The sequence below is a fragment of the Sarcophilus harrisii genome, chromosome 6 (assembly GCF_902635505.1).
Source record: "Sarcophilus harrisii chromosome 6, mSarHar1.11, whole genome shotgun sequence".
In the NCBI taxonomy this organism is placed as follows: domain Eukaryota; kingdom Metazoa; phylum Chordata; class Mammalia; order Dasyuromorphia; family Dasyuridae; genus Sarcophilus; species Sarcophilus harrisii.
Genome location: NC_045431.1, coordinates 68,535,528 through 68,562,330, shown reverse-complemented (window position 1 = coordinate 68,562,330; position 26,803 = coordinate 68,535,528). Strand labels below are relative to the sequence as shown.

The window sequence follows — 26,803 nt, the reverse complement described above, 5'->3', positions numbered from 1 at the left end:
TTGTGATAGGATTAAAATCCCAGAATTAAAACCCTAAAGTTGAAATCTAAACTTAAACCCTTTTAGCAGAGAACGAGATAGCAGAGGGTGTGGGGAAATGGGGAAGACCTGCTTTTGGTACTGGAGCACCCAAGAACATGAAACATGTCAATTTGTGTTTTATTTTATTCTTGCAAAATAAAATTAGCCTCCCAAATCAAGAAGAATAAATAGCTTTTGAGAAATCATTCTCCAGAGCTTTGTTCTAAAAATACCAAGAGCCAAAGGCTTTTAGATGCTAATATTGAGAGCAAAATAAAATTCAATGTCTGTGAAATGTCAGAATAACCCAAAAGATGCTGAGAAAAGATATGTCCTCTAGTACTGTATCTTTACAACACATGCATTCTCCTCATCTCTATTTTCCTTTCCCTATCTCTCTCTCTATTTCTACTTCCCCCTCTCACTTTCTCTTTTCTTCCTTCCTCTTCTTCCCTCACAACTCTTCCTTTCTCCCTCATTCTTTCTCCTTTCCTTCTTCTCATTCGCTCTTTTCTTCCTCCCTCCACTTCTGCTTTTTTCTTCCTCTCTCTTCTTTGCCCTTTCACCTTTTCTTCTTCCCTCCCTCCTCTCTTCCTCTTTAACTCTCTTCTCTTCTTTTCTTCCCCTTTCCCTTCCTCCATCTCTTGTTCCCTCCCTCTCTCCTTTCTTCCTTCCTCACTTTCTCTCTCTTTTCTCCCTCCATCATCTCCCGTTCTATCTATTCTACTCTTGCCCCTGGACTCAATTGGCTCCAGAGGGGAAAGTGAAGCAGTTGACCTTGCACAGCCCTCCCTCACTTAAATTTAATTCACCTGCATGTCATGGCATCCCCTCCTAATATTATTGTCTTCTTCAAGAACAAAGGACATACAAATGCACCAAAACATAAGCGTTATAGGGAACAGTGCATAAAGAATTACTACTGTCTATCAACAACCAGCCAGTGAGTAGTTTACGTTAGCATTTCACTCAGTTTTATGATCTGTAGTTGCTTTCTTCAATAAGAGCAAGATCCTCTTGCCCAGTATCAGGGCAGCTCACTTCCATTCCATTAAGTCCAAATAAGGGAGAAGTACATAGTCCTGTGAAGAGTGTCTCAAAGTTAGGAAACTGTACAAACTAAAGAATACCTCTTTTCTTTTTTTAATTTCTTTTCACTTTCCTTGTAGAAGATTAGAAGGCACAAAGAGGCCAATTTCAGAATTCCCATTTTAATTTTTCTGTTGTACCTAAGTCATACTACTGGGATGAATAGATCACGAATCAGAGCCCACTGGGTAAGGCTTTTATTTGATCTTCTGGATGCAATAGATGCTTCAGCCATAATTAGAGTATTATCTTGTGTCATAAATGTACTTAGGGAGTTCTTGATATGCCTCTTATCCATATAATCAAACTGAAACATTTTCATAAAGGAAGTTGGCAGTAGACACATAAGTTAGAAGAATATATTAATAAAAAGAAAATATATTGGGAAGGGATTCAAACTACTAGATTGTAAACTTCATTGCCTTCTTCATCTTTGCATATCCTAGCGCAGGGGTCCTCAAACTTTTTAAATAGGGGGCCACTTCACTGTCCCTCAGACTGTTGGAGGGCCGGACTATAGTAAAAACAAAAACTTCATTTTGTGGGCCTTTAAATAAAGAAACTTCATAGCCCTGGGTGAGGGGGATAATCGTCCTCAGCTGTCGCATCTGGCCCATGGGCCATAGTTTGAGGACCCCTGTAATAGCATAGCACCAACCGTAAACATCAAATAAATATTTGTTAGATGAAGGAAAGGATGGATTTTTATTTTTTTTATCTGTAAATCAGAGAAAGATCATGAGGTTCATCACTTACTCCTCTCTCCATTTTTTGGCCAAATAGTGGTTGTCAAAACCTGATAGAACTGTAAGAAAAGTTGTCAAAAACAGTCTTTTTTGTGTGTGTGAATTCATTTTTTATAATTTTCTGTTCCAAATCTCCCTCTCTCCCTTCTCACTCTCTGACCCATTGAAAAGACAAAAAAAAAAATTTCATTTCTAATATGTATAGCCATAAAAACAAATTTTCCCATTATTTATGCCAAAGAAAGAAAGAGTTACTAAGTCTTTCAAAGTTGAATATCATTAATTGTAATGTTGCTGTTACTATATAAATTGTTCTTCTTGTTCTGCTAGTTTAATTTTGCATAAGTTCATACAAGTATTCCCAGGTTTTTCTGATTCTATCCTCGCCAACATTTCTTGTAGCACAATTATATTCTATCATGTTCACATACTATATGTTGCTCATTAATTCCCCAATTGATGGACATCTCTTCAGGTTTAAATTCCTTACCATTCCCACCACCACCATCACCACCAACATACACACACACACACACACACACACACACACACACACAAGTTGTTATAAATATTTTTATTCATGGGTCCCTTTTCTTTGATCTCTTTGGGCAATACACATGGTAGCAATATTACTAGGTCAAATGGTATGCAGTTTAATAGTTTTGGGGACATAGTTTTACATCGTTTACCAGATTATTTGAACTAGTTCACAGTTCCAACAACTATAATACTATTAATGTAATTCCACCCCTCCAGCACTTATCATTTTCCTTTTTTGACATTTTACACAATATGATGAATGTGAGATGGAACCTTAGAGTTGTTTTAATCCACTTTTTTTTTTTTTTTTTGGCAAGACAATGGGGATTAATTGACTTGCCCAGGGTCATAAGTAAGTGTCTAAGGTCAAATTTGAACTCAGGTCTTCCTGACTTCAGGGCCAGTATTCTATCTACTGCACAAGCTAGCTACCTTTTAATTGACATTTTTTCTAATTATTAGTGACAGAGTATTTTTATATGACTACTGATCATTTTGATTTCTTCATCTGCAAACTATTTATAACCTTTGACCATTTTCACATTGAATAATATTTCTTAATCTTGTAAAATTGATTCAATTTCCTATAAAAAATGAGATGATTTTCAGAGAAATTTGCTAAAATGATTTTTTTCCATTTCTATGATTTTCTTTTAATTTTAGCTGCATTGGTTTTGTTTGTGTAAAAACTTTTTTGATTTTATACATTCAAAATTATTCATTTTACTTTCTATGGTCCTTTTTAATCTCTTATTTGGTCACGAATGATTCCCCTATCCATAGATCTAACAAGTAATTTCTTCTCTGCTCTCCTAATTTTCTTATGATTTCAGCCTTTATGTCTAAATCATATGCCCATTGTAAGTTTATCTTGATATATCATACAAGATGCTGATCTGTGCCTAGTTTCTGGTAGACTACTTTCCAATTTTCCCAGAAGTTATTCTCAGCTTGTGAGTTCTTGTCCCAACAATGGGGATTTTAAAGTTTTCAAACACTATGTTATTATGCTTCTAAGTTTCTGTATGTTATGTAGCTTAAGTTATTCTTCTGATAAAATTCTCTGTTATTTACCCAGGAACCAAATTGGTTTTATGAGTACAGTAGCTTTATAATATAATTTAAGATCTGGTACTGCTAAATCCCTTTCACTCCCATCTTCTTCATTAAATTTCTTGATATTCTTCCAGATGAAATTTTTCTAGCACTATAATATAATTATTTGTCATTTTTATTAGTATGATCATGAATAAGTATATTAAAATTAGATAGAATTGTCACTCTTATTATATTGGCTTGGACTACTCAGGAACAATTAATATTTCTCTTATTATTTAGATCTGTCTTCATTTCTATGAAAAGTGTTTTATAATTGTATTCATATAGTTCCAATGTGGCTCTTGGCAAGTAAACTGCCAAGTATTTCAAACTGTCCATGGTAATTTTAAATGGAATTTCTCTTTGTCTTTTTCCCTGCTAGATTTTATTGGAAATATATACGAATATCCATGATTTGTGCAGGCTTATTTTATATCTCACAGCTTTGCTAAAGTTGTTAATTATTTTAATTAGCTTTTTAGTTGACCATCTTGTCATCTACAAAACCATTCTATTATCTGCAAAAAAAAAAAAGTAATAATGCTATTTCCTCATTACCATACTTTTTCTTTTGATTTCTTTTTTTCTTGTCTTATTGCTATAGTTATCATTTTCTAATACAATATTGAACAGCAATGGTAATAATAGATATCCTAGCTTCATCTCTGATCTTATTGAAAAGCTTTCTAACTTATTCTCATTATAGATAATATCTGTTCTTGATTTTGGATAAGTACTACCTATCATTTAAGGAAAATTCCATTTATTCCTCTGGTTTCTAGTCTTTTAACAATTATGAATATTGTATTATGTCAAAAGTTTTTTCTGCTTCTTTTGAGAAAGGTCACATGACTATTTGTTATTAATACTCTCAATTATGCTTACAGTTTTCCTAATATTGAACCAGCCCTACATTCCTGTTTTAAATCTAGCTCATAGTGCATGATCTATGTGATATATTGTTATAATTTCATTGCTAGTATTTTATTTAAAATGCTTCCTGAATATTTATTAGGAAAATTGGTCTTTGGTTTCTTTCTCTTGATTAAGTATCCAATATTTGTATCATAGAAAGAATTTGGTAGAATTCCTTCTTTCTCTAATTTTTTTCAGCTCTAAATCTATGATTCTTTGAATCTAAGTCTGAAGATCTTTAGTCTTCTGCTTGTTATGGTGTGTTGAGATATTGGGGATATCTTGTTTCTTATGTCATTGTCTCAAAAGAATGAAGCAAGCCCAAGTCACCAAAACCTTCCTTTCAAAAATCTGTGAATTGATCTCTCCGTTTTCTTCTTTTTAATTACAGGAGGAAATAAGCTAAGGAGTCAATCCTTCCATCTTAACTGGGCTTGGATTTCCCTAGAGAAAGAGCATTATATCATCGATGAAGACTCCAAATTCTTAGAAGTAACCCTCAAGCGCAGAGGATACCTGAAAGAGACATCCTTTATCAGTACGTGACTTCTCTTTGGTTGTTTGTGATGTCATAGGAACCTCGAAATCCTTGCTTCCAAAATGCCAAGAAAAAAAAGACTTATTGATTATAAAGTTGACTAGTGGCTGGTGGCTGGTTTGGATTACAATTGACCACATAGTCTTAAAAACTAGGGAAAAGCTTAAATTCCCTAATTAATTCAATTTCCTTTAATGAGCACTTATTATACACCTATTGTTTCAGAAAGCAAAGGGAATAAGCATTTAAATAATGCTTATTATATGACAAATACTGTGCCGGGCACTTTTTTTTTTACAAATATTATCTAACTGATCTTCATACCAATCCTGTGAGGTAGTGCTTTTATTATCCCCATTTTATTGTTGAGGAAAACATAAATTAAGTGATTTGCCCAAGATCACATAAGCAGGAAGAGTCTGAAGTTGGAATTGAACTTAGGCGTGTTTCTTTACTTCCTACTGGCGAGGAGAAGAGAGGGATTTATGTGCAAACTATTTATTATCATGTACAAAATATATGTACAAAATAATTTGTAGAAGAATAAAAATAACTGGAATGAATCGGGAAAGGTCTCCTATAGGAAATAATACTTGAACTGGACTTTAAAAAGAACTTGAATCCCCAGAGGAAATGGTAAGACTTTTAGGCATAAAACGTTGAGTCATTTTCAGTCTTTCTGATTCTTTTATGACTTTATTTGAGATTTTCTTGGCAAAAATACTAGAGTAGTTTTTTTAAGTTCCTGCTCTACATCACTTCTCTGGTTTACTTTACAAATGAGGAAATTAAGGCAAGCAGGATTATGTGACTTGCTCAGAAGTGTCTGAGGCTAGATTGGAACTCAGGAATATGAGTCTTCATCACTCCAGACCCAGTGCTTTATCCACTGCACCAGCTAGCTGTCGATCCATGAAAGATTAGATGGAATGTCATGTATGAAAATCACTAAGCAGATTTGATTAGACTTTTGAGGGCATGAGAAAGAGTAATATAAAAGCAGTGTGGACTGGAGTCAGATTATAACATGGTCGCACAACCAGTGTGGGAGGGAAGTTTTGAATCGAGGTCTTTGTTGCTCCAAGCCCAGCAATCTCTACCCACTGTGCCTTCCAACTACTGCATAGGACTCTAGCCTAGTCCTTCCATATCAGGTCACAATCCAAGTACTCAAATACAGTTTTGAAAAACAATCAGTATCGAGCTTCCTAATTTAGAAATCATTTCACACTGCATGGCCCTCAGGAGCCTTTTTCCAGGGCACCAGATTCTCTAGGAGGCGAAGAATTTGACATGACAAGGGCCCATTAATCTCATTCCAGTAAGGCATTTGATAATAGCTGGCGTCAGGCAGTAATGAAGTATGAAATGGTGAGGTGGGATTCTGTGCATCATTAAACTCACAGTAAGAAATTAAAAGGAAAAACATATCAGTGGAGAAGGCCTAGGAAAACTGACTTGAGCACCTGGGGCAAACTGCATCTAGCTCAGGTCTTGCTTTGTGAGTCACAGAAAGCCCTCTTCAGCACTTTCTCACATTGGAAGGAGAATAGAGCCCATTATGTTATTCCTTCTCTTGTACTGACTGTTCTAAAAGTTATGGTTTCCCCAGTGAGCCTCAGCCACATTTCTCAAGTCTTCTTTCCAGAATTTAAGAAAAAAAAAAAGTGAAGGGGGGAAAAAAGCTAGCTTTTCCTCTTCTTAGTCTTATTCTTTTTTATCATCTAGAATTTATATATCTCTTTAAGATTTGTAAAGCATTTTATGAACATTTTCTCATTTTATCTTCATAACAACACTCAGAGTTAGTTGCTATTATCCCCATTTTAGAAATGAAAAAAATGAGGCAGACAGAAGTTAAATGCATTCTCCAAGGTCACACAAAGAATACGTGTAAGAGACTGAATTTGAATTCAGGTCTTCTCCAACTCTTCTTTAGAATTAGGAGATCTGATTTCAAATGCTGTGCTTGCTGCTGATTAGAATGATTATGGTAATGATGATGATGATGGTGGTGGTGTTAATGGTGATGATGATGATGATGATGATAGTAATGATGATGGTGGTGGTGATGATGATTTTAGTGATTAGAATGATTATGGTGATGATGATGATGGTGGTGGTGGTGGTGATGATGATAATGGTGGTGATGATTGATGATGGTGGTGGTGGTGGTAATGATGAAGTGAGGCAAAAGAAGAGAAAAAAATTATGAAAAACCAAAAATGCTACACAAAAAGTAGTCATTAATGTTATTACCATTTCCTTTTCAGCATCATAGCTTCCTAGAAACTAGAACCAGAAGGGATCTCACAGATCACCAAATTAACCTCTTTGACTTACCTGTGGGTATTCACCTATATTCCTTAGTCAGTGAACCTAGAAGAAGGAAACAACATAATACCATGACCTTAATGGCAGAAGATGAAGGTTCAAGTACCAGTTTGGATATTTACCAGTTCTGTGATCTTGAGCAAATCACCTAATGTCTCTCAGTTTCCTCATATGTGGGAAATGTGGATAACAGGGTTGTCATATAGAAAGCACTCTATAAATGTTACAAAAAGTAAATGTGTTAGAGATTTATGTCTTGAAGAAATCAGCCTTTCTTTGGTCATTTCTATTTTATCCAATTAGTAGATAAATTAACTATCTAGTAATGGAGACTATGTTGAAAGAAAAAACCTTACACCTCAATCAGGCGTTTAGAGATTCTCTCTCTAGAGCTAGAAGAGACCTTCGAGTTAGTACAGTTAATACAACACCCTCATTTTCCATTGGCTCATGTTCACATTTTTATTCAGGTATTGGAACCAAAGATGGGACAGCACAAAAGGACAAAGATTTCAAAGGAAAACCCCAAAAGCAGGTTCAGTTCAATCCTGGCCAGTCTACAGCCATGTGGAGAGTGAGGATTATTTCGGATGGCAAATATGAGGCTTCGGAGACCTTCCAGATCATTCTTTCTGACCCTGTCATGGCTGCCCTGGAGTTTCCAAAGATGGCAACTGTTGAAATCATTGATCCCAGTGATGGTACGTAGTGTTAACCAGTGTATTATAGTAGTTGTGTTATAGTAGTCTTTGTCCTCCTCCAGCCTCCATAATTCTCATTTAGCTCTGTAATTATCCAAGAATCATAGACTTGGAGCTACAAAAGATGTCAGAAGTCATCTAATGTCATTTTACAGATGAGGAGTTGGGGAGGCAAGAGAGTGGTTCACACAGTTTCAGGCAGCTAGCAAGTGTCTGATAAGTCAAATTCCACCTCAGACACTAACTAGCTGGGCAGCCCACTTACCCCATTTGCCTTAGTTTCCTCATCTGTAAAATGAGCTGGAAAAATTTCAAATCACTCCAATATCTTTGTCATGAAAGCCCCAAACTGGGGTCAAGGAGAGTCAAACATGACTGAAAAAATTACTTCATCACAACAACCAAGTATTTGAATCATTTTAAATTTGTCATCCTGACTATGAGTCTAAAACTCTCTCCACTACACTTCCCATCTCTAATAAAGTAAACATTTCCAGGCTTCCATTTTGTATGACCACTGTGGTATGTGAAGTAGAGTGTATACTTCAAAGGATCCTAAAGCTCCTCAGTGTGGTTATTCCATCCCCTAGTTCAGGGTTTTTTTTCATCCATGTTATCTTAATTTCTGTAATTCCCTTCCATATTCTGCACAGAGGAGCCACAACCCAATATGTCTTCTCATTTTTCTAACTCTCTCATATCCATCTGCTATTCTCACTCTTACAAGATATCTAACCCTTGTAATTTTCTTGGTCATGCATGTCTTTTGGTGATTCTTTTTATGCTTTTTTGCTTAAAAAATCTCAAGGATCATATCTAATGATCCTTCTTATGCATGCTTCTTATCCCCATGATGCATCGCTCCATTGCCATTGCCATCACCATTACCAGTGAAATTGCCACTGGGTCACCTGCAGCTTTGAATCTTCAGGAATGATGGTGAGTCACGTTTCATGGCACAATTAATGTCCTTAAGAATATGACAACTTCATCAAGATGAGAGTTCCCACCATCATATACATCATAATCCATCTAAGAATTATAGTCTTAGAGAGTCTTAATCTTAGGCTCTCTTAGTATTCAGGGATGCTGTGACACAATTGCTCTAAGTAAAGATTAGTGTCAGAAGCCTGGTCTGAGACCCAGTCTTCTTGATGCTGAGTCCAGCATGCTATCCATCATCTTTCTCTTCAGAATCAAGAATATTGATGTTAATGAGATGAACATTTGTGACCCTGAGCAAGTCCAAGTCAATGAAAGTGCTGCCCTGTTTCCCATATATGATTCATGCTGGTCTCTCCTTCCTGTTTAATTCTAGGTCCACCTCAATGTTCATCTACAGTGTTTTTCCAAGTTATATATACTAATGGACTAAGTCCAATAGGCTGCCTATGCATGTCATAATCTGGGCAATCCTCATACTCCTGATTTGTCATGGGTGGATTGCTTCTTTTAAATGGTTGTAGTAACAAAATTTCTTTTGTTGACTTCTTTTAAATGGTCGTAGTAAGAACACTAACAGAAATCATATGATTATCTCATTAAATGCTGAAAAACCTTTGACAAAATACAGCACCCATTTTATTAAAAACACTGAAACCTAAGAATAAATGGCACATTCCTTAAAATCACAAGCAGTAACTATCTAAAACCATGAGTAATCATTATCTATAATAGGGATAAACTAGAAGCCTTTGCAATAAGATCAGGAGTGGAACAAGAATGCCCATTATCACCACTAATATTTAATATAGTTCTATAAATCTTAGCTATAGCAATAAAAAAGAAAAATAAATTGAAGGAATTAACAAAACTATCATTAAACAAAACTAAAATTTTTCAGATATGATGGTATACTTAGAGAACTCTAGAGCATCAACTAAAAAATTACTTGAAATAATTAAAACTTTAGCATAAACCGCATAAATCATCAGTATTTCTTTATATGACCAACAAAGTCCAGCAGCAAGAGGTAGAAAGAGAAATTCCATTTTTAAAAGTAAACAATATAAAATACTAGGGCTCTACTGGTCAAGACAAACCCAGGAACTATATAAACACAATTACAAAACACAAATAAAGTCCTATTTAAACAAGTGGGAAAATATCAACTCTTCATGCCTGGATAGGCTGAACCAGTATAATAAAAATGACAATTCTGCCTAAACTAATTTACTTATTCAATGCCATATCAATCAAATCATCAAAAAATGATCTAATAGAGCTAGAGAAAATAACAAAAAAAAATCATCTGGAAGAACAAAAGTCCAATCACCTAATATCTAGAGAATTCATAAAAAAAACTACAAAGAAAGGTGGCCTGGAAAAAATCAGATCTCAAATAATATTATAAAACAGTATTCATCAAAACTATCTGATACTGAGTAAGAAAGTGGTGGATCAGTGGAATAAATTCGATGCACAAGGCATAATAGTCAATAACCATAGTAACCCAGTATTTTATAGACCCAAAGATCCCAACTTTGTCACTATTTGACAAAAACTGTTGGGAAAACCAAAAAAGTACAGGACACAAACTAAGCATAGACCAACATCTCACATCATATACCAAGATAAGATCAAAATGGTACATAATTTAGACCTAAAGAGTGACAATACAATCAAGTAAGAAGAACAAGGAATAAGCTACCTATCAGATCTATGGAGAGGGAAATAATTTATGATCACACGAGATAAAGAATATTATTAAATGCAAAACAGATAATTTTAATTATATTAAATTTAAAGGCTTTTGTACAAATAAAACCAATGCAACCAAGAGTAAAAGGAAAGAAGAAAGTTGGAAAACAATCTTTATAGCATGTGTCTTTGATAAAGATCTCATTTCTCAGTTCTATAGAGAGCTGAGTCAAATTTCTAAGAATACCAGCCCCAGTTGATAAATGGTCAAAGGATATAAACAGGCAGTTTTCAGATGAAGAAATCAAAGCCATCTATAGGCACATGAGAAATTGTTCTAAATCACTTTTGATTAGAGAAATCCAAATTAAAACAACTTGAGATATCAACTCACACTTATCAGATTGGCTAATAAGACAAAAAAGAAGAGTGATAAATGTTGGAGCTGATATGGGAAAATTAGGACTCTAATGCACTGTTCATATAATTATGAATTGATCTGAACATCCTGGAGAGCAATTTTGAACTATCCCTAAAGAGCAACCAAACTATGCATACCCTTTTATCTAGCAATGTTACTACTAAGTCTGTATCCCAAAAAAAATCATAAAAATGGGGGAAAGATTTACATGTGCAAAAAAAAATTTATAACAGCCATTTTCATGGTAGCAAAATATTGGAAACTGAGGAAATGCCCATCAATTGGAGAATGGCCAAACAAGCTCTGGCATATGAATATAATGGAATACTATTGTTCAATATGAAATGATGAACTGAAAAACCTGGAAAGATTTGTATGAACTGATGCAAAGTGAAATGAGAAGAACCAAAAAAAAAATTTGTACATAGTATCAACTATGATGATCAACTATCAATGACTCAACTCTTCTCAGCCAATACTGGTGTAAGACAAATACTTTTGGACTCACAAAGGAAAATGCTATCCATATCCAGATAAAGAACTGATGGACTCTAAATACAAATTGAAACATATTCTTTCACTTTATTCTTTCTTGTTTTTTTTTCTTTTGATTGATTTCTTCTTTCACAACTGTGACTGATATAGAAATATGTTTTACATGATAGTACATATATAAACTGTATCAATCTGCTTATAATCTTCAGAAGAGGGGGGAAGAAAAATTTGGAACTCAAAATCTTGTAAAAATTAATGCTAAAAATTTTCTTGACATGTAACTGGAAAAAATAAAATACTATTAAACATTCAAAAATGAATAAATAAATGGTCATAGATTTTTTTATTAAAGAAGCAATAAAATGTTCTGAGTCTTGGTTCAGTCATACAACTTAATTGGTCAGTCAACAAGGATTCAAATATTAAGCAGTAAGTACTTTGTATCAATTACTTTGTTAGAAACTAGGAATTCAAAGAAAAGAAAAAATATTGGTTTGTCATTTCCTTCTCCAACCTATTTGACAGATGAGCAAATAGGATTAAGTGACTTGCCCAAGGTCTTACAGCTAGTGAGTATCTGAGGCACATTTGAATTCATGAAGAGGAGTCTTCCTGCATCCAGATCCAGCACTCCATCCACTTCACCACCTCATTACCCAGCAAAAACACTATCCCTACCCTCAATAAGCTCATATTCTAGTGACCAGAAAAAGAATATAATATACAGGCAGCCTTAATGGATGCTCATCTCAGAAGGAAGGTACCAGCAATGGAGAGGACCAGAAACGAACTCAAGCAAGAAGGTGGGATTCTGAATAACCAGGGAACCATGAAAGCTAAAGATCCAAAGCAAAGGATCAAAGTATTCCAAGCATTTATGACACCCAGTCCAAAGGTACAGAGTAAGGAGATTGTGTCACTGAGTGAAAGCCAGTGAAAGTGGATCATAGAGTGCATGAAAAAGTCAAAAGTAAGGAGACTGGAAGGTTAGAAAGGAACCAAGTTGTAAATGGCCAAACAGATGACTTGATTTCTATTGCTGTGAAAAGTAGGGAGCCCACTGTAGTTTATTGGAAGGTGGAGCAAGGATCACAGAAAAGTAATATGACCCTACACTTTAGGAAAATCACTTTGAAAGCTGAAAAGAGCGGATTAGCCTGGGAAGAGATTTAAGACAAGAAGACTAATTAGAAGGTTATTATAAAAGCCTTCCCCCTAGATCAGCACATGGGCTGCAGATCCTCTAAAGCAATCATGTCAGACTCAAATAGAAATGGATCTCTGTAGGCATATTGACTTGGAAAACCACAAATTAATATTATTTATATTTTATGTTAAATAATATTATATTAAAATAATATTTTGTTTAACATATTCATTTGGTTCAGCTGCATTTGGAGGCTTTATTGGCTGGAAACTTGGGCTCTGAATTTGACATTTCTCCCCTAAAAGACAATATAGACACAAATAGGTGTAAGCAGTATTCAATGCATTTTAGGTAAAGAATTGTAAGAAAGTCAAATATTTTTAATCAGATGTTTAATCAGAAAAGGAAGCAAGGCACTCAGAAATTAAAGTGAGGAATCTGGATGGCCTTTTTAAAAATTTTGAATGAAGCAAGACAGCTCATGATTCAAGATGATACTGATATATGAATTTGTTGCTTGCATTTTGAGTTGGTAGATTTTCTTCAAGCATAGCTTCATATAGTCTCACAAATTTATTTTTCAAAATACAACGAAATTTTCAGAATTCTTCCTTCTAAATTTTTCTGCAGAAGTAGCTTCTAGTTAAGGTTATTCCCAGGACATTTATTATTATCCAAACTGAGCAGAATACCCATCCTCAGATAACCACCACCTTTCAATGTCATTGACAGTTTATTATCCATATGTTAATTGTGGGAACCCGTCCATCCCAAGTTTTCCATTAGACAGTGGACAACTACATGCATGACTTTTGATGGTCAGAGACCAATCCACAACTTAGGTTTGTGTCCTCTAGCCAGCTAGCACACAGAAAACTCTCCATAAATTCAAGCATATGAATGTCAATAAGTGCTTGTAAATCTTTAAAAGCAAAACTTTCAAGAGGGGCTCTAATGACATTAAAAGTATGCCATATAATAGATATAATCTAATCTCAAATCACATTGTAGCTGAAGATTTATCGCACAGATACTGGTCCTTGTATCAGATGGAGAAAGCTGGCTCAGGACCCCAGAACAAACTCTGTAGACTAAAAGGAGTGTGTCCTTCATCTGAAAGTCCCCAAGTCATTCATAGGCAATAGATGAATTCCCTCTGCTCACTATTCATTTAAAGTCCAGCTGGCTGTAATTCATCTCTGTAATAATTCAACTCCTTCCATAAATTTCCCAAAATATGATAGTTGGGCATTTGGTTTTGTTTTCACCTTTTAGAGACACAAGGATATTTCCCAAATAGCTATTCATGTAGAAAGCTTTAGATGGGAAATGTTGGGAGAGGGATAAAAGAACTTGGTTATATTTCTTATAACGATGGAATTAGCCCTATAGATCTGAGATAGTGAGAGATAACTTATGATAGCTGACATATTTCAATGCAATTTCTACAAAGAAGAGAGGTCTAGAGCAAGGACCCCAGTACTTTAGGAGGACACTCCTATGTCGTCTTTAAAGAAGGACATAGATAAGACTCCAAAAAAGGGGAGAGATGGGCAGGGATGGTTTGCAGTCCACTCCACTGGAAGGAAAGCAACACTGATATTACAGAATCATTGTAACATCTAGTTTTCCCCTTAACATTGGGGCTCACTTTTTACTGATACCTTTAGTTGTCATACCCCATTCGTTTATGAAGAGATCTTTCCCCAGCTTCTGTCTATTGAATATTTCCTGTAACAACAATTTTTAAAGACAGAGAAAAAAAGCAATTTAGCAAAATAAAACCACCATGTTATGAGTCCATGTCTCATGGTATGTGCAATTTGTCCCACACATAGACTTTCCCCTGTGCAATGAAGGGTGAAAATTGCATTTTTATAACTCTCCTGTAGGCTCAAGATTGGTAATTATATTTGCACAACTCTCCATTGCTTTTTATTATTCTTTCAGATTTACATTACTGTAGTCATTCCACATGTTGTTTTCTCAGTTTTGAATACTTCACTTTGTGTCAGTTCATATAAGTCTCCCCAATGTGTTCCTGAATTCTTCATCTATGTCACTTCTTATAGTGCAATATCATTTTTTTGTATTCATAAATCTCTCTTTGCTTGCCATTTCTCAATTTATGTTAAAATCAGTTTTCCATTGGCTTCTCTACTAATGATTTCATTTATTTAGTTGCTTATTTATTTATTTATTCATTCATTCATCCATACACTCATTTATCTGTTTGTTTGTTAGTTTATTCATCCATTCATTTATTTGTTCATTTATTTATTTTTGCTGAGGCAATTGGGGTTAAGTGACTTTTCACACAGCTAGAAAGAGTTAAGTGTTAAGTGTCTGAGTTAAATTTGAACTCGGGTCCTCCTGACTTTAGGTTTGTTGCTCTATCCAGCGCACCACCTAGCTGCCCCCCTGTTAATGGAGTTTTAGGAAGAAATATTGACCAAGATAGATTTTCATTATCTGTGCTTCTCCTTTTATTTTTTTTTTTAACCATGAATGATCAAATAGTTAGTGTTCTGAAAAAGTCATTTCCTTAGTAGTTCCCTGATGTTCCAAAAGAACTTAGGATCACAAAGATGCAAAATAAAGACAAAAACACATCCATGGAGAATTATGACTTTGCATCCTTAACTGACTTTTTGTTCTGACTTAAATTCATTTACATGCTAACCTGGAAAATAGCTTGGGGTGGTTGAATCCTAAATCAGTTAGTTGTCTGGGACAGAGGACTGGAGTCTCTGCTCAGATTTATAGATTGAAAAGAAAAGATTTAAACTTAGCCTCAGGGTATTCATCTGTCCCGTTCCCCCCCCCCCTTTTTTTTAAAAAAGAATGATGGCTATGACTAAAGAGCTGGTATCCTGATTTCTAGACACTATATTCTAATGTAAAGATGAACAAATTAGTCTATAAGCCAAATCAAGCCTGTTCTTTTTATTGTCCAGTAAATAAGGAATAGTTTTTGTATTTTTAATATAGTTTTATTACATTTAAAATGTAAAAATTATTCTTATATGGGAAATCATTTTTTTAAAAGTCTGAACTGTATTTGGCCCATAATTTATTGACCCATTCTCTAATAGAATACAGCTGAAATAACCTAAAAGCCTTCTCTTCTCTGGCAGACTAAAGGCAAAAATAAACATTGTGGGAACTCATAAGCTATAGTTTTGAGGAAACATACACCCTTTAACCTGCAACAGCTATTCTTGGGGCCCACATGTGGGGAGAGAAGGAAATATTAATAGGAGAAAGTAATATTCATACATTCTTGGCACTGAGTTATATTTTGTTATGTTTTGTTTTTCTAATTCTTTCATTTGTTATCTCTAGAACATTGGGGACAGGAACTGTGTCTTCTCCTTGTTTAGTATTTCCCAGTAATGAACGTCTCTATGAATTACTGCTATTGAAAAAAATCAGTACCTTATAGCCAACTTTCTGGTTGAGCCTCTTTGAATCAGCATGATCTTAAGATAGTTCACTGGAAAGTCAATATACAAAGTCTTTTCATTTTAGTATAATCTGGCAGAGTTTGCTCTTAATTTGCTTGCCAGTTTGATTTTAGTGATGGGACATTCAGATAATGTTTGGGGGGTGTGTGTGTGTGTGTGTGTGTGTGTGTGATAGACAGACAGAGAGAGACAGAAAGAGACAGACAGACAGACAGAGACAGACAGAGAATAGACTATATTTAATATGGCAAAGACCAACCCAGCTAAATTGAGATTTCTCATCCAGGTAACTATCAGGTTGTCTATAACTGCACAAGAGTATCTATTAGGTACAGAAGAATTTTTATTTGACTCCGTAAAGAAATGTTTCGCAGTAATAAAATCGTGGATCCGTAAAGTATTGTGTAAAATATAATTAATCACTTTGAACAGGTCTGGGTTTATACAGCCCTTCACACACAAAAAAAGTCTTTTAAACAGAAATAATCTGCAAAGAATTCTCTTTTTTAGAGTCAACAGTTTATATTCCAAAGCCAGAATACAGAATAGAGGAGGACATTGGTGAACTCTTGATTCCCATCAGGCGGTCTGGAGATGTAAGCCAAGAACTCATGGTACTCTGCTCTACACACCAAGGTAGGCTGCTCGTGTTGTTCAGGCTTGTTCTTATATAGGGATTGCAGTTTTGAGCCAGAACTAGCCCTGAGCAAAATTAGAAAATGATTGCTCTTCAGCGACCCCATTCTCCACACTGTGGGTCTCTCTTCTCTGGACTATATCTCCTACTCCCAACCTGTTCTCATCACATAGTCCAAATGTATTTTTTCAGGGTATTCTTCCTTTAGTGCTCTGACACCAAGCTGACAAGTAATCATAGCATCATAGGTCTAAAGTCTGAGATTAATTTAGGAGTTATTAGTCTAATCCCTCATTTATTAGGGGAAGAAATCTGCCAAAGTTATACTTATGAGAGTAGAAGAACCAGATCCTAGGACTTAAATTCAGGGACTTCAGGTTGAAATTTTTTTCCCATTGTACCATGCTACTAATTTGACAAACTACATTTTAATTCATATTAATTTGTCAGTGAGAGAAATTTAGCTTTCTTTACATATTTTACCAGGGGTCTTCCAACAATAATTCTCTCTTTTTTGTTGTTCACTTGTTTTCCAACTTTAAAATATACATAGCATTTTTATAGCAATGTAGAGTTGATGATGTAATTATTACCATAAATTTAAAAATTTTCCAATACTTAGAACTATCCCAAAATGGAGTAGGCTTCCTTTGGTGCTCAAGAACATCTACTCAGTAAATGTCTTCAAACAAAAGTCACTTATTGGGCATATTGTAAAAATGGTTGTTTTTTCAAGTATACATTATTCTACTTATCCCCTGAGGAACTTTTCAATTATGAGATTCTCTGATTTTAAAATAAAGACTCCATTATGCAGGCTACATCAAATATCTTCAGCCATTCTCCAACAGTTAATAACAGTGGGCTGGTACTATTGTTGTTGTTCTTTAATCATTTTCAGAAATGTCCTACTCTTTGTGACCCCATTTGGAATTTTCTCAGCAACGATACTAGTGTTTTGCCATTTCCTTCTCCAGTTTTGTATAGAGTCACAAAGCTAATAAATGTCTCAGGCCTGAGATTTCCTGATTCCAGGTCTGGCATTCTATCCACTGCACCACCTGTGATTCTAGTTGTTATTATTTTTTAAATAAACAAAGAAAGTAACAGAGAAGGGGGAAAAATTCAACTTCTGTTATATAAACAAGACTATTAAAGAATGATTTGATGATTATCATGGGTTAAATGTACTGAGGAAGAGATTTAATGAAAATAGGCTATTAGTTACTATAAAGAGAACCCAACTTGGAATTTGCTTTGGCTCTTGGCCTTGAGTAGTATCATATTTGATGGGGACCTTTTTTTCATGTGGAAGCCCTCTATCAGCTAATCAGAGCCTCTGCATCCAACATTCTACATGCTCTGTGAGCAAGGAAAATGGGAAAGTTTATTCTCCACTTTATAGCTTTCCTTCCCACATCCCACCCCCATTCTCAGTTCTGAAAGTCCTTTCAAGTCTTCTATTGCTCTCTCATTCTTTACAATGCCATCAGAAAACCTGTGTTCCTGACAGGAATCGTTTAAAATTCAGAGTTGCAGAGGTCATTTGTTCTTTCATGGGGGGGGGGGGGGCTGTCAAAGCTTAAGGCTCCTTCTCCCTCTTTCCTTCTTTTCTTGTGTACCGAGGCACAGAAAATCTAACAAAGTAACAGAACTTTATGTCTCTGGAGCATGTCTTCTAGTCTCTCTGGACATTTTCTCTCTAGCCTTTTACTTCCCCTTTTAGCAACTGAGCCTGGTAGAATCTCTGTCCAAGGGATTGTTTCTGTTACTTCAATTCCAATGACTAGATTTTCATTACTATCTTCTGTCCAGAAAACTTCCCTAGAGAGAGAGAATTCTGTTGGGAAAGGGCTGTTGTGATAGAGAAGTTTCAAAGAATAGTAAATATAACTAGTAGGCAGTTTTAACATTCCATGATTCCTTCACCAAAATAAAAAAAAAAAAGGAAGTATAATTATGGACCAGACTGGACTAAGCTAAATAAGCTTCTTATTCTAACAATAAGAATAAGCTTCTTGAAGACAGGAACAATTTTACTTTTCTCTTTGCATGACACCATTTACAGAGTTTTCTTAGCGAAGATACTGGAATGGTTTGCCATTTTCTTCTCCCATTTTATAACTGAAAAAATTGAGTCAAAAATAGGTTAAATGATTTACCCAGGATCACAGTTAATAAGTTCCTGAGGCTAAATTTGAATTTGGATTCTCCAGATTCTAGAACTAGCACTTTATTCACTGCACCATGTAGGCACTTAGTAGGTGCTTAATAAATGCTTTTGTTTGTAATGGTTATAAACCATTGTTATAAAAACCATTTGTAGTTCTACTTGCCTGTCCTAACTTTCTTCCTCATACAGGAACTGCCTCTGGCACAATTCCTTCCACTGTTTTATCTTACTCTGACTATATCTCCCGACCTGAAGACCACACCAGCATCCTCCGTTTTGATAAGGATGAAACTGAGAAAAGATGCCGAGTGATTATCATTGATGACTCCCTCTATGAAGAAGAGACCTTCAATGTGACTTTGAGCATGGCAATGGGTGGGCAAGTTGCTGTCAGATATCCCAGCACCAAAGTCGTTATCCTGGAAGATGCTGATGATGGTAGGTTTATTTGTGTGTCACTTTATCAAACTCCTTTGGATTAACTGGTTTCCCTGGAACATTAATCCCATTGGTTAAAGGTAAACTGAGCTCAAGTTTTCATAGTAGCCTAGATTTGGAACTAGAAGGTCATCCCACTTAGAGTACAGAGAAGGAAAACCAAGGCAAACAGATTAAATGACTTGTTCAGGATAACCTAGTGGGTAAACTCTCTGTCATTGTTCAGACATTTTTCAGTCATCTTCAACTGTTAGTGAAAGAGTTTGCTCTTTTGGGGTTTGCTTAGTGAAGATAATGGACCGGTTTGCCATTTACGTCTCCAGCTCATTTTAGAGTGATCCCTTTTGGGGTTTTCTTGGTGAAGATATTGTATTACTTTGTCATTTCTTTTTCCAACTCATTTTATAGCCATCCCTTTGGGGGTTTTCTTGGGTGAACATACTGTGTAGTACTTTGCCATTTCCTTCTCTAGCTCATTTTACAGTGATCCCTTTTGGGGTTTTCTTGGTGAAGATACTGGACTGCTTTGCCATGTTCTTCTCCAGCTCATTTTACAGATAAGGAAACTTGGCAAACAGGGTGAAGTGATGCCTAAGATCACTCAGCTACTAAGTATCTGGGGCCATATTTTAACTCAGGAAGAGTGTTGTTGACTTTAGACCCAGAGTTCTGTGCTGCTTCAAAGCTTTGGGGATCCTTAAATTTGTGAGTGGATATTTTATCCACTAATGTACACACACATACACACCATAGACAACCAGCTCTTTGAGTTTATTTAGGGAGATAAGATAGATAACAGACACCCAGTCTATTCTCAGGCTTCTCCCAAGCCTTTCCAGTTTGGTAGGACCCACCAGAACTTGGCTTCCTCTGGCAGAACCCTTCAAGATGACCCACAGTCATCTCTCATTTTCCAGTGAGGCACTGGAGTAGATGTAACACCTTGCTTTAATTAACCTAAGCATTGTACCAATAAAGTATGAAGCTATGCTGTGACTTTGCCATATTAGTAAATCAAGTAGAAGTTGAGAAGTTGACATTCCCCAGCTGGGCTGGCTAATTTATCACCAGCTAAGCTGTTCCATACACTATCCTGTCTTTGGAAAAATTATGGTAATGGCTGAAGGGAAAGCAGCAGATTAAATATTTCTCTCTCTCTCTTTCTCTCTCTGTTTTCTCTCCCTTTCTCTCTCTTCTTCTTCTCTGTCCTCTCTCACTCACTTTTTCTCTTTCTCCTCTCTTTTCTTCTCCTTCTCCCCTTTTTCTTTTTTTTTCATTGCAATCTCCTTCTACTTCCCTCTTTCTCCCCTTTTCTTCCTCCTCCTCTCCTTATCTCTCTTCCTCTCTCCTCTTTCAGGGTCTTATGTAAAATGACCATGTATCCAAGATTGACCTTCTTGGCAGCTGACCTACCTTGACTTCATTTCCCTCAGTTACAGGGTACTATAATGTTCACATTATAAAGTCATCATTTTACCAAATTGGTTTGAGTAGTTTCACTTCATGGAAAACATCCATCAAGTACAAAGTGGAGTCTTCCAATCTCCTTCCTTTACAATTAAGACAGAGATGAATTTTCTGCAGGAAAAAAAAAAAAGAAAAAAGAAAAAAAGCTCATCTCAGTTTTTGGTGAGATTTCCATTACCCTTGGATACCCTGACCGTGGAATATCAATGAAATAATAGCATCATAGAACGTAAGAGCTGAAAGTCACATGAGAAGGCATTTGTTCCAATTCCTTCATTTTATAGATAAGGAAACAAAACCCGTAGATTTGATGAGTGTTCAAATTTTGGTGAACTAGATGGTCTTTGTTAAGCATGTTATGAGTTTTCACTCCCATTAAAGCACTTTTTTTTGGTGTCTTGAACGCAGAGCTATGCTAGAAAAATTTTAAACAAGCTGTCCAAAAAAAAGTATACAACACACTTAATTTTAACCTGAATCGTTAATGGTTTCTCCATCATTTTCTCATATCCAGACAATCAGAAAAACAATAAATCAAACCCTGATTTGTGGCAATTTCAATTTCCCAGATGTAAATATTTGCATTAAAAATTTAACATGTACCTACCATGGGAACCAGTTTAAACTGACTCCAGCATTCCCTTGTCCAAACACCTTTTTTTACCCATTTGGGAAGCCTATGGACCCCTTCTTGAAATATTATTTGTAAATGCATAAAATGATGTAGGATTGCAATGGAACTAACTATAGAGAGTTGCCAAAATATTTTCAGAATAGGTTCACTGACCCCAGGTTAAAACCTCCTACTTTCAACCAAACAAACATGATATAAAAGGAAAAAGAAATTTGTCTTGTCAAGGGAGATGGGATTGGCTCAGTGTCCACTCTATCACTTGCTTCCTTTGTGACTCTGGTCAATCCAATTAACAGGTGAGCGTTTCTGGTTTCACCTCTATAAAATAAATTGACTTAGAACTAAATCCTCTTTAAATTGACTGCAAAATCTAACATTCTATGAATTTACAGCTTTTTTTGCCTGTGATTAGGAATACTGCTCACACTGCTTTTCAAGGTAATAAAATTATATTTTGTTTCCTGTAGAGTCTAAAAGAAGAATCCAAATAAAATCCACTTAACTGTAATGACTATTAACTTAACTGAGAGTTATTGGAATATCATTCTATGGTTATCTCCAAAGTGATCCCTCTTTGTTCAGTAGGAAGGAGGATTAAAAGAAGAGTTGTCAATGGAAGAAAACAAAATGTGTCAGGCACTATGCTAAGCTCTTTACAATTATTATCTCATTTTATCTTCTCAAAAACTCTGGGGAAAAGGTGTCATTGCCATTTTACAGTTGAAGAAACTGAGGCAAACAGAGGTTACTTGAAGAAACTGAGGCAAACAGAGGTTACTTGACTTGCCTAAGGTGACACAGCTAGTAAATGACTAGGGATAGATTTAAATCAGACCTTCCTAATAATAACAATAGCTAAGATTTATATAGCCCTTACTTTGCCAAACACTATGCTAAGCTCTTTACACTTATGTCACTTGATTCTTGCAACAGCCCTGTGAGGTAGATACTATTATTATTCACATTTTATAGATGAGAAAACTGAAAGAGAGGGGGGGGGGATTAAATAACTTGCCCAAGATCACACAGTTAATATGTCAGAGGTCAAATTTGAACTCATCTCTTCTTAACTTTTCTCCCAGCACCTTTTTCATGCACCATCTGGCTATATCTGCCATTGGGAAAAACATCATGGAAGAAGGCAGTTATAATTATATCTTATAAAGATAAGCACTTTTCCATAAGAAGGAAACAAATCCTTAAATTAAGACAAACTCAATAAGACATTAACCACTTTGAATGCTAAATGTTTGCCCTAATCCTATAATAATATCCATATACCAACAATATCAAATAATAACATCAAAGCAAAAGGACCCGATTTATAATCAGAGCTGTAACTAACTATTTTTATGCCTAGGATAATCAGAGGAAATCAGAGGAAGGGATGTAAATGCTGGGAGGGGAAGCCTCTCCCTGGTTTCTATGCTGCTGAAACTCAAAGACAGGACCAACCAAAAGAAGGGGCTCATCTGGAACCCAAGTTTGGGGGAAGGAAGCAAACTATAAAACAGTGCTGTCAGCACACTCTACATTTTGGCAATCCAGCTAAAAGCCCCAGTCATGTCATCCTGGTTTACATCTCATTAGCAGGATACCCCGCTTGGTGCTTGGGCTCAAAGCAAGATATGGCACAGCATCTTTTCTCAGACAGCTTTCCATTTAATGGAGAATGGGGAGCGGAGGGAGAGATGCACACAGATCACATACTTTATCATTACCGTCACGCTGTTGGTAGAAAACGAGGAGAGTCTCTCTTGTAGCAAATCTTAAATAGAGAAAGAAAAATCACTTCAGCAAAAGTCATCCATAATCCACCATGTCTGATAGTTAATATGTCATAGCCATGGACTCCCATTTCTGCACTGTGAGAGGAGATAGTTGCATTTTCTCAATGCTGCTCTGGGGCCATGCTTGGTCAATATAATTACACAGCATCCAGTTTCTTTTTTTGTTTTTCTTTCAATTTTCTTATTGTTATTATCTTTTTGATTCTACTGACTCCATCTGTTATCAATTCATATAATCCTTTTCAAGTTCCCCCGAATTCTTCATATTTCCCATTTCTTACAGTCTCTTTTCCATTACACTTACGAACCACAATTTGTTTAGCCACTGCCCAATTAGTAGGAATTAACTTTGTCCCCTTTTACCCACCCCCCCCACTCCATTTTTTTCCACAATAACCTCTCTCTCCCTTCATGACTAATTAACATGTCAACTCTTCCCTTCCCTGGGCCAGGAAAGATCTGCTCTGTGCTTTCCAGCCCAACTGGAAATGATTTCTTCTTATTTGTTTTTGCACTTTATCATCATCATTATCATCATCATACCTGACCCTTATAAAGCACCTACTATGGGCTGGATGTTGTGCTAAGCACTGTATAAATATTATCTCATTTGAACCTATTAACAACCTCTGGGAAATAAGTGTTTTTATTTTCTCTATTTTACATTTGAGGAAACTCAGGTAAACAGAGGTTACCTGAAGTACCAGGGTGACACAACTAGTGCTGTCTGAGCTCTTCCAGATTTCACCTGGTACTGTATCCACTGAACCGCCTAGCCGTGTCTATTGTGTGAGTCCTGATTTCCCCAGAATCATTGTGGTCTGTGTTCATATCTCTCTTCTGCCTGCCCCCAATTAAATGAAAGTTCCCTGAGAGAAAAGACTTCATGTCCCCAGGACCTAGCATGATGTGTTACTAATGAGACACCTCCTTAAAGTTTTTTTTAAAAAATTAAACCATATTTTAATAATTCTCACCATAAACTTTAAAATAACTGGAGGAAGTAATTCTCCAGACTGCTTCCCCAAAGTGAGGCCAACAAAAGAGAAAGTTAAATTTTTTTGGGTTTGAAAGATTCCTGAGCTTCTTTCCCAGACTTTTCTTGACATTCCTTGATTTCATACAATTCAAAATTACAGAAGCTGCTGGAAGTTTTCCTGTAGACATGGAGTCTAGCCGAGCAGGTAACTCTGGGGGTCCTGATGGGGATTATTAGTCTGGGAGAAACCTTTCCTCAGAGAATGGGCTCCCACTTCCAGCTGTCATAGCCCATAATAGACAAGACAGTATTGATTAAATGCTGTGCCAAGGGCTCATTAATCATCCAGGCCATAATATATCTAGAAGACCAAGGTAATGTGGGAAGATTAAACATGGAAAGGTACGGGAAGTGGGGAGCTTGACAATGACAAATGAAAGACAATTCTACAACCAATCAAAAAGTCGCAGACAAGATTAACTTTGGGATAACTAAGCCCGATGTCTTATAAATGGTGTACAGTAGTGTGTAACATTTTAATACTCTCCATGATGCATTGGGAATGCCTCCCTCCTTTAAGGACAGAAAGGGGTGGGGATTCCAAGGAAGCTGTCTGCAAGTCCAATACCACAAGCCAGAGAGGAACTGCAGTCATAGTACCTTCCTTCCTCCTCTCTCCCTCCCACCCTTCCTCTATCCCTCCTCCTTCTTTCTCCCTCCCTCCTTCTCTCACTCACTCCCCTTCTCTGTCCCCCTCTTCCTCTCCCTCTCTCTCTCTTTCCCTCTTTGCCTCCTCTCTCCCTCTTCCCTTTCTCCCTCCTTCCCTCCATCTCTCTGTCTATCTATCTCTGTCTCTCTCTCCCTCCCTCTGTCTCTCTCTCTTTCTCTGTCTCTCTCTCTGTCTCTCTGTCTCTCTCTCTCTCTCTTTCTCCCTCTTTCCCTCCGTCCCTCCCTTAGCACCATCTTGGCAAATGAGTTAAAGCAGACCGAGGGTGACCAACAGACTCCAAACCCATCAGTAAGAGGACTGTTTACCCCAAGCATGTAAAGACTTTTCCTGATGGGACAGGCAGATGAGAACAATCTGTTCCAATGGCCCTGAAGGCAGCTGAAGCAGGTTCCATGTTATTCCCAGAGCTTGGTAAGACATCAAAGATCTCAAGGTGCCTCCCAGACCATCACCAACCATCCATGACGTTTGTCCTTCCATTGAACTTCGATGATGGGAAGAGAGAACAAGGTGAACAACTTTGTGCAACTGTACTTTATTTAATTCCAATTCATGCACAAGTCAAAATATCACCTGTGATGTCATTGCTTCTCTTAAGAAATGAAGGATGAACAATACAACATTCCTCAACATTTTCCCCTAAAGCCTTCTTTTTTGTTAAATCAGAATGCTTCCCTTTCACTTCTCTATGCAAAGCCAATGGGGAAAAGTTACTCTCCTAGAGGATCCACAAAAGCTAAACAGAACCACAAGAACAGTTTATCAGGTGTTCACCTGACATTGAGAAGCATACCTGGGCTTGAGCACCTGAATCCTGACCTGAAGATGCTGAATTTAGAAACACCCTTCCTTTCCTGTCTCCATGCCCCTTATCTCTTACCATTGGAAGATTCATGTTCCTTCAGAGCAGATCCATAAATTACCAACATACCTAATTCCTCTGACTGGCTATTGGTTAACCCTAATTCAGTTAAATCCTGCTTTTCATTGAGGCGTTTGTGATGATACAAGTGTGGTTGTCCTCAAAATCATGCCATTGTAATGATTATAAAGGAACAACAAAGGAAAAAAACAAAGGAAAAGTTCATTAAAGAAAAAATACCTGATTCACAATGTTTGTAGCATTCTCCCTGGCAATCCACCACATCTCTTTTGAGATGAGGAAGGAGAATTTCATTTTCTGCTCTCAAGGACCGTTGCTGTTATTTTAGGTGCTCAGATTTCACTTTCTTTCAGGAAGTTTTCTTATTTACATTATTTTAGTCATTATGTATATTGTCCTTCTGTTCCTATTTAATTCTGCATCAAGCCCTACATATCTTTCTATGTTTCTTTGAAGTTTTCATATTCACCATTCTTTAGTGTTCATCATATTCTATTCCATTCATATACCACATTTTGTTTGACTATTCTCTTTTCCATCATTGGGATTTTTTTGTCTCTTCCATGGATACAGTTAGTGTATATTTCACTGGGGTTCTTTTCTCTTTTGTTTTTCATTTTTCGTGGGTTCATAAAAGCTTTTTTCTCACTTTCTTTCATTTATCCCATTTGACTACCTCATTTGTACATTTGTTCCTGTTTAGTCATTTAGGTTACATCCAACTTTCTGTGATCCCATTTGGGGATCCCAAATGGGGTTTTCTTGGCAAAGATACTGAAATAGCTTGTCATTCCCTTCTCCAGTTCATTTGATGATGAGGAAATTGGGGCAAACTGGATTAAATGACTTGCCCAGTTTCACACAGATAGTGTCTGAGCCCAGATTTGAATTTACAAATATGAGTGTTCCTGAGTCCAGAA

General features: G+C 36.2%; 2 protein-coding genes across 2 annotated transcripts in view; both read left to right on the top strand.

Moving 5' to 3' along the window:
- The first annotated feature begins 3,787 nt into the window (after positions 1 to 3,787).
- Positions 3,788 to 8,199, top strand: LOC116420047 (FRAS1-related extracellular matrix protein 3-like). Its single transcript, XM_031943506.1, has 3 exons — positions 3,788 to 3,803; positions 4,801 to 4,947; positions 7,752 to 8,199. Exons 1-3 carry the CDS (start codon positions 3,788 to 3,790, stop codon positions 7,988 to 7,990), a joined length of 402 nt encoding a protein of 133 aa, XP_031799366.1. The 3' UTR covers positions 7,991 to 8,199.
- Positions 8,200 to 12,307: 4,108 nt separating this feature from the next.
- LOC100924686 (FRAS1-related extracellular matrix protein 2) overlaps positions 12,308 to 26,803 on the top strand; it is a 38,248-nt gene continuing 23,752 nt past the window's right edge. The window contains exons 1-3 of the mRNA XM_031943505.1: positions 12,308 to 12,440; positions 16,663 to 16,788; positions 19,152 to 19,400. Of these exons, the coding sequence (XP_031799365.1) occupies positions 12,308 to 12,440; positions 16,663 to 16,788; positions 19,152 to 19,400 (508 nt within the window). The remainder of the gene's footprint in view (positions 12,441 to 16,662; positions 16,789 to 19,151; positions 19,401 to 26,803) is intronic.

Coding starts and splice junctions, on each gene's coding strand:
- LOC116420047 (XM_031943506.1), top strand. Junction 4,948..7,751: donor GAAAGAGACATCCTTTATCA/GTACGTGACTTC, acceptor ATTTTTATTCAG/GTATTGGAACCAAAGATGGG.